Here is an 8,618-nt window from a genome sequence, read left to right as displayed (position 1 = left end):
TCATCCCACGATATGAGTTATGCCAACATTGTAGTCTGAGGTCTGCTCCCAACACTTCATTACTAGACATCACTGAGTTGAGTTGGAAGAAAAACACGATGTTGTCAAAACAGGTTATCTTTGGTTTAATAAGCCTCCATCTGCTGTCGAGATGCACTGGTGGTAAGGACATATGTAAGGCTGCCATCAGTCAAAGAGGGGCGTGTCCTCGTACTTGGTCCAAGTGGGGTGGCAAATGTTACAAGGCCATGACAAAGGACCTGACATGGTTTGAAGCCAAAGATGAGTGCGTCAAGATGGAAAGTGCCTTGGTTGTGCCACAGTCTGACGAGGAAACCGATTTCATCTTGGGCTTAACGTCACACGACTTTTGGATCAATTGCGATGATCTTCTACAAGAAGGTTTGTTAGATTAAAAGCTTGGACTTACTTGTCGTTTTGAAATTCAAAATAGAAAGATTCAATAAGGCAGCCTTTTTATAACTTATATTTATTTGTCGTCTCCCTCAACGTTTGTTTCTATAATTTCTGCGTTTTCAACAGGTGCCTGGAAGTGTCGTGTTGGTAATGACGAGGTAAAGTACAGGAATTGGAGAGAGGACCAACCTAGCAACAACGGAGGAAACGAGCACTGTGCTGAGATTTGCTCCACCGGAGAATGGAACGATGATCGATGTGATGTAAAACATCGGGCAATATGCATAACTACAACCAGCCTATACCACAGCTGCACTTCGAACCCCAGTGAATGAACACAAACTGGTGAGAATTAACGTGTGCATACCTTACGACCCGAGCCCTTGTCACAGGAATCGAACGATCAATATTAACAAGATCTACATCACATCACCCCCCCCCCCCGTTTCCTGAAAGCTAGATCCGCCCCTGGATATTCTTTGCAAATGTTCAAGTAAAGTGTTGATTGACCGAATCTCGAAATGATTTCAATTATGTTCATTTTGTCTGTTAGTTTGTATAAGAATGTTTCAACAGAATTGTCTTGCTTGTTTCAAAAATAAGTTTAAGAATTCAATGTAGGGGGCCTAGGTATAATAAGCGCAATGTCAATTGTCAACACCACTTTTAAGGAAGGGAGAGCACTTAACATTTGCAAACTCTGTCTAGACACTGCTTTTGAGCTGACAATTTGAATCAGTTCGACGACTTTACAAAGCTCTTTTTTGTAACCAGGTTAAAAAGTTTATCATGTTACGTCTTTATAAGTCTATACGGAAGCGTATTACTGCCAACGTAAAAAAAAACTTACTGTTAGTTGTAGCCAAGCCTTTGTGACGCAGCATCATTCTCGTGCAACCCGAGAAGGACGTATAGAGACCTTTTACCTATAATGTACGAAATGTATTTAAACCATGGAAGTGGTCATCTTGCTTTAACGTCACAATCTTCTGTTGTTAACTGAACTGCACATTAACCACACAGGGGCGGATGCAGGAAATTTTTCTAAATGACGTCAGGCTGGAGATCTTTTCTCTCTGTTTTGTCTCTTTTTTTTGCGGACGAGCGGAAATGTGCAATATACATTATACATTGTTTACAATGGTATTGGTGCACTTTCTTTACTTATTTTTTTTCTGATAGATAATTTTCTCACTATTTACCTTTTTTGTCTCAGAGCAGGGGAGTTCGACCCCCCGACCGACCCCACCCCACCCCCTGGATCCGCGCCTGCCATACTCTCAGATCATGAAATGTATTTGATTGGTTCATATTTTAAGAACTTCAGCGTCTATGATGGGTGTTATTAGATACATATTAAACAAAGGAATGTGACGAATGTGTTTATGTTTTCAGACCTCTATTTTTCCAAGACCTCAAGTCGATGTAATTGTAGAGGAATTCAAAGTCATTGCAATAGTTTGGCGGGTTTCTCTTACCCCTTCCCTCAAACTGCAAACTATCCTTAGAATATTTTTCTATCGTTAATAATGAGGGTACAGAAGAGTTTATGGCTAAGAGGCGTCCGAGAAATGAAAGCTGTAAAGAGAATGGGAAACGAAGATAAATGCTTTGACCTACTCTCCGAAGCAAATTTATAAGAAGTTAGGGAGGTAGGAAGCGCCTGAAACTTCCAAGTAACACTACAGACTGGTGACTTGATAACATAACAACCAATTTGTTACAACAAGGCCTTTCGGTCGGAATGTCATTGATTTTTCTCATGCAACCCACGCAACTCACCTTCACTTTTAGAGAAGGAGGTTTTGGTGGGTAATTTTGATTAATTGTTCCTGAAGCGCCCGCGCGAAATTCGACTCGAACAAGGGGGTCCTTAACTGCGTAGCTGAAGTGTTCGGTTTCCTAGGCAACCATCTCGCGCCATTTCTCAAGATTATAGTATGTAAAGAGAATACCGTCCCCTCAGCTTTTTAATTATTCCTAGTCGATATACTTCTGAAGACAGACAATGGTGTTTAATGACTCACAGAAGTCTTGACAATACGGAAGTCAGAGCTCTGCTAGCAAAACATCAGTCGCAAAAGCGAAAACTTGATGAGACCAAAATGGGTCATCATTGACTTGACAAGCGTCGATCTGATGACTGGTTGCACCAGTGGTAAGGAGACGCGTGAGATGCCATTGGTTGTAAAGGGGCGTGTCCTCCTCCTTGGATCCAGTGGAGATGCATATTCTACAAAATATTATGAAGGACCTGTCATCGTTTGAAAACAACCCACACGCTTATTCAGTGTATCTATGGTGTATTATGAATTAACCGTTTCAGTGTCCACCGTGTAAAAACGTTAAAAACTGATTTAAAAAAAACTACTGAATTAATTGTTAGCCAGAACTTTGGTTGAATTATACACCTGCGGAACAGAGAAGTCACTATCACTTTGGACCTAATCCTCGTAGGGACAGTGATCAAATTAAATTTGGAGAATCGGGACTGTTAGGGCTCAGAATCCAAATGATTATCTTGTGATAGCAGATAGTAAGAGCAGGTTGATAATACAAACTTTACACAAAACCTAACAAATTGCGCCTTTTTAAAGCCGAGTGAAGAACTTTTATACGGTGTTGCGTCTACGAAGCTCTGTGCGGACACGTATTGCTGCCAACGTAAAACAGAAATACTTTCAAGTCGTCCAAACGACGCGACGGAAGCAATGCGCTTCTGAATCCCAACTCTGAGAATTAGAAATGCCTCAAAATCACACATGTACCTACGGAAGCCGCTATAAAGCCCTAGTGGTTGCACCCATTCCCCGAAGGTTCGTGAAATACGGTTTCGCTCGGGGCTGATGGCTTTGCTCTGTGACTGACTACATTGTGACCTGTGATCGCGAGATTACCATTTGCTGTATAGCCAAGTGTTATTTTAAATTTTTTGGCCTGCCAATGGCAATGCTTTAGCACGGGCAGCCATAAAAACATGGCCTAGGTATAGTCACAGTGCGGTAATTTATCTCCTAAGTAGCACTGATCTTGTTTCTTTGGGCGATATATTTCAAATCATTGGTTATCTTGATCAATTGTGGATGAGCGAATAAAGTGTAGTGGGAATATTTTCGGCAATGAGGAAGAAAAAGAAAAATTATCAAATTAATAACCGCCGCTTGTGTAACGCATTGAGCGAGCTCGCGCGCCTGGCAGAAATGTACCCACAATGCTCTGCGCGTCGTTAGCTGTGACCCAGTGTTACGTATTTCCTTCACTAAAATCTGCGCAAGGCCATTAGCCCCAAGCAAAAATACCGTCAGCCTCTGACGCAGCCTCGTTCTCACGCAGTCTAGCTACTTGTACGCAATACGCTTATTTGGAGACAAGTAAAATACACCACGTGTTCACCAAATTATGTTCTCATTATGTCACCAAGAATAGCCCCGGCATTTTGTGAGGCTTGCAGAGAGTCACTCAAGGTTGGATGCACTTCATCATCAAAATGACAAACAACCAGAATTTTCCATCAACAACACCATTCTCTCTAACAAGTCGATTATGAGGAATTCCTAGTCCGGAAATAATCAGTATTTTCGTTCCTTTTGATCGATATTGCACTTTTTTACACTGTCGAAGACACAAGAGGAGCTTCAGCGTGTCCGCTTTTACTCTTTTAATTTAAAAAAAATGTATAGCAGTGGAAATTTTGCTTCCACCGTGCGGGTGAGAAGTGAGAAGGTCTATAGGCCAGCTTTGGATTGACGACTTAATTATGCACCGCCGGTAGACACATTACGACATCATTAACGCAATTTTAATTTTGTTTATCCTGGGACAATGACTGTGATGCATTCATAGAGAAATATTGCCCCGATCAAGACAGGTTTGTTAAACTGTCATCAACTATCTGTCTAAGTCGGGAGACTTTTACTGCGTGAATTATTAGACAATTAAGGTTTCCAGGAACCTAGTTAATAAGTAATTATGCCAGCATCCGTTTTTATTATTATTTTTAAATCTTTAATGGCTGGTGTTGCGATAAAATCATCATCATCGTCATCATGAGGGGTGCCAAGGCCGAGATGGACGCCACCAAACCCATCCAGACACACCCATAAACAATGTACTGTCTCATTGTCACCGACCTTTTAGAAACACTGGAAAGCGTTACTTGCAACATTTTAGCACCAGACACCAGTTGGGTCAGGAGTGATATACTGTAATTTTTACGATGGTGCCTAAACGGGTCATCTTTGCCTCGATGGGTCTCCTCCTGATGGCGGGATGCACTGGTGGTAACGAGATGTGTAAGGCTGCCATTGTTCATAGAGGAGCGAGTCCTCCTACATGGATTCAGTGGGGCGGAAAATACCACAAAGCCACCACGGGGGGATTAACATGGCCAGAAGCCAAAGACGAGTGCATCAAGATGGGAGGTGTCTTCGTCGTGCCCCAGTCTGACGAGGAAACTGATTTCCTCTTACAGATTGTGCGTGGGGAGTTATTGGTTGATGCTGAATGTTTGAAATTTATATCTAGGATAATGACATGCGAGGAGTTCAATAAGTGCGAAACTACCTTTTCTTTTCATAAATTATTGTTGATTATTTTAATGTCTAGCTCTGCATTAATATCATTATTTGTCTTAACAGGTAACTGGGACTGTCGTTCTAGCAGCGGTGCTTTGGCCTCCAGCAATTGGAAGCAAGGAGAACCAAACAACTTAGGAATTGAGGACTGTGCTGTGGTAGTCTCAACCGGATAATGGAACGATGTAGCACGTCATTTGGGAAAAGGTTGCAATATGCCAAGGTGGAACCATCCTGCGAAACGGTTGCAGTCAACCCTCAGTGAGTGAAATTTGACTGATCCAAAACACTATTGTATGGGGGAAGGTCGGATCTGGTCGGGGGTGCCAAAAATTTAGGGATTTTTGGTTAGTATTGTCCTTGGGGGCTGTTTTAGGGGTCTTTTAAACGCTTTTGAAAGGAAGGAAATGAAATAGTTTTTAAAAATGGATGGAGCTGGGCATGCTCCTGTTGGCCCCCGGATCTGTGATTTCACCTTGCGGCGATTGCTTGTTATATGAACTCAAACCCGGAGGCTTTGGAGAACTGAATTTTTCAGTGGTCAAGACGTGCCCCAATGGAAATGATAAAACACCTTGTAACCCAATGAAAATTGGAATCAAACCGACAAGATGCAGAGACAGACCCTAACCATGACCTAGTATGACAGCGCCTGTCTCTGCTAATTTAAAAGGACACAATATGCAGAAAATCAGGATGTTTTCATTAATTAAAGCAACAATAATGCTTTAAGGTGTAAATAAAAGTTAATATTTTATTTAAACGTATTCACAACAGCTCTGAAAATATACTTATCACGCGATTCTTTAACTTGTGATGTACACTTAAGTGTACATTCTAAGAAACAGTATTTACGACAGATTAAGCAAATTTATCGTGTTGATAACTTAATGTTATATACATGTATGCAGTGCAGTATCACCGTGACCAATCCCAATGGTGCAACCGATGAGTTTTTTTAATAAAAGCAAAATTATGGACGTGTAGGCCTATTGCATTACAGAAGATATCACTTTAAACGGTTAATGGACCAGTCTCTCGCAGCACCTTCACTGTTCTGATCTAGATATTTTGGCTTAATCAATAACGAAAACAAGAATATTTATCATGTTTTCCCTTGAAGTTCGAAATCTCTTCTAAATAATTACGGGAAAGACTCCCATTTTGAGAGTGTTAAAACGTTCGTATTTTGAGAGTTTTCCATAAAGGACAGATCTGGAACCAAATTTTCGTGGAAACAAAAATTGGGGAACTAAACTTTTATGGTTTTTCGGAGGGATGAGGCTTTAGTAAGCCTTTCGTTGTATTTTTGATAGAAGCTAATTTCCCCCTTTTGTTAATTATACGTCTAAGTTAATCAACAAGAGGAAACTATCTTCTGACATTAACACCTGATGCATAGTGATGAGATGTGACTGTTGCGGTTTCCTGTTCATATTTTACGCATCTACATTTCAGCTTACTCCTTTCTTCAACCCAAAAGCGTGCACTCAAAATGAGACCCCCCAAGAAATAGACGTACTTGTAAATGACTGCTTATCATCCGAGTCTGTGCTGCAACGGCATTTCTGTTTTAGTCCTTTAAATAATGTATAGCTGCTATAAAGTAAAATATAGCTTGTGACTTGAATTGAGACTGGAGGTCTTGTGCTGGTTTTGCGTGATCTTGTGAAGGTCTTAATTGGTGTCGACTACAAATATCCATCCCTGCCACCAACTGTGCAGAGGTACAGTATCAGCAAATCCCAACCCCATGGGCCCTCTTAAGGGCAGGTTCAGATCATTGGGGGGGGGGCCTTTGGGGGACGCAAGGTTAAGAATTTCTTTGTAAAATCTTTTACTGACCTTCTGAGGGACGAGAGCTAAATCAGAGGACTTTCTATTTTTAACATGTTTTGGGGAAAAAATACTCTTTGAGGCCATGGTCTCGGTTCAGGACTACATGTATTTTCAAGCATTCTGAGACTAATTTTCTGACATCATAGGGCAAAAAACCTCAAAGAACAACAAAAAAACAAAAACAAAAACGAGCGATTCCAACCGTATATGAAAATGTTTCAACCTTTGAGCCGGATTTCAGAGTCTATTTATAAATGTTTTATCCCCCAACTATCAATCCGTTGACCCAAATAGATAACCTTACCGTGGAGGTCGAGATAGCCAACGATCACCCCAGCTTTAAAAAATACTATCAGTTTGTTTTAAGTTAAATATTAATGTCATCAATACTTCAGTGATATTCCCATCATTTACCCTCCTCACATTGATTGTCACATGTAAAATCACATATGAATACAAACATATGGATCGTTATGTAACGAACACAACCCACACAAGGCTTTTCAACTGACTAGTAAAAATACCGTAACAAGGGAAGACATTAATTGAGGATTGAATTAAACATTTTGGAAGTTTGGCTGAATCCGATATATAAAAAGAAGGAAAGCATTCCCCACAAGCAGCTGGCATTGATCGCTGGGTGGCACCGTGAGAATGGGCCTCGCTGTGGGGCGGGCGTCACTCCCCCCCCCAAAAAAAAACTTTGAAAGACAAAAAGAGGAACAAAGAAAAAGCTGCAGGAAGGAACAAAGAGGATTGGGGATAAACAAAAATCACTAATATGCTTGAAAGTAGGTCTCAGAATAGACCCCCTTTGATCACTTTTGACGATTTGTCACTTTGTCAGTGCAAGACCCTCCACTCCTTGTAAAATATCCTAACGACGCCTATGGATGCGACACAGTTGATAAAAAAACTTCGTGTCACTTGCAAAAATCGATGGTTCTTTTGTTTACTGGACCACCTACTATGCCCACGAACTTCGGGAATCGTTTTGCAAGAAAAAACAACTTGATTTCAATGTTCACCATTAAGCGTATCATTACAAAATGTAAATTTGAACAGAGGTCACAACTGCATGACTCAAATGATAGAAAGACAGCAAATGAATGACGTCATATTGATGTATTCCTAGCCTCCTGGATATCCGGGTTTAAAGAAACCTCTCCTTCATTCTGATCTCATCTTTCCCACGTCTTTAAAAAGGTAACAAGGCTCCAAACGATCACAGACTATTTCCTTTTGGACAAGAATTCTTGCGATAAGAGAGCTTAGTAGAATTTCGCCAGTTCTTAGACAACCTTCTCGGTTCCAAATACCACTCCAAGCAAGGCCAATGATTGGAACAAATCATTTAAAATTAATCAATGAACACACTGGCGATGTGCTGATTTTAAAACTGACATTTCGGGCTTACGTGTAATCGTAAGATACCTAAGATTAATTAATATAACTTTTACTTAATCTTCTTTCTTTGAGAAAAATCCATTAAGCATTCGTGATTGATTACAAGAAAGACCATATGCCTACGCTCCTGTTTACGCAACACAAAACAGTCCAGCACAACTCCAGAAAGACCACGACCCTCAGTGGTAAACCGAAGGCAACTCATACGTTTCCAGTACTTACGGTAAATCGTCGTTTCCAATGAAAGTGAAATTATAAAAAATTCAATATCAGGCCCAGCAAAAACTTCAGTATGTTTGGCTGGTCGTTTTATAGGCTGAGAACAGATGCCTCATCGCAGAATTTAAAAAAAATATATATCAAAATCTTTACACCGAGATA

At 40.6% G+C, this 8,618-nt stretch overlaps 2 protein-coding genes across 3 annotated transcripts; both read left to right on the top strand.

Annotated features, from left to right (window-relative positions):
* Positions 1 to 248: 248 nt before the first annotated feature.
* Positions 249 to 1,708, top strand: LOC110982075 (hepatic lectin-like). Its single transcript, XM_022240222.2, has 3 exons — positions 249 to 402; positions 544 to 680; positions 1,634 to 1,708. The coding sequence occupies exons 1-3, from the start codon at positions 249 to 251 to the stop codon at positions 1,706 to 1,708; spliced, it is 366 nt and encodes a 121-aa protein (XP_022095914.2).
* A 2,883-nt stretch (positions 1,709 to 4,591) lies between these two features.
* On the top strand, positions 4,592 to 6,053 carry LOC147799278 (uncharacterized). 2 transcript variants are annotated; one of them, XM_087135221.1, is made up of 2 exons: positions 4,592 to 4,709; positions 5,055 to 6,053. In XM_087135221.1, exons 1-2 carry the CDS (start codon positions 4,634 to 4,636, stop codon positions 5,165 to 5,167), a joined length of 189 nt encoding a protein of 62 aa, XP_086991347.1. In that variant the 5' UTR covers positions 4,592 to 4,633; the 3' UTR covers positions 5,168 to 6,053. The 2 variants fall into 2 exon arrangements, with proteins under 2 accessions (XP_086991347.1, XP_086991346.1); XM_087135220.1 differs by having other exon boundaries at positions 4,626 to 4,891.
* The last annotated feature ends 2,565 nt before the right edge of the window (positions 6,054 to 8,618 follow it).

This window comes from Acanthaster planci, linkage group LG04, assembly GCF_054643075.1.
Source record: "Acanthaster planci isolate LZ-2023a linkage group LG04, COTS_SCS, whole genome shotgun sequence".
Taxonomy (NCBI): Eukaryota; Metazoa; Echinodermata; class Asteroidea; order Valvatida; family Acanthasteridae; genus Acanthaster; species Acanthaster planci.
The sequence above is the reverse complement of the archived record's forward strand: the minus strand, read 5'-3'. Positions and strand labels throughout refer to the sequence as shown.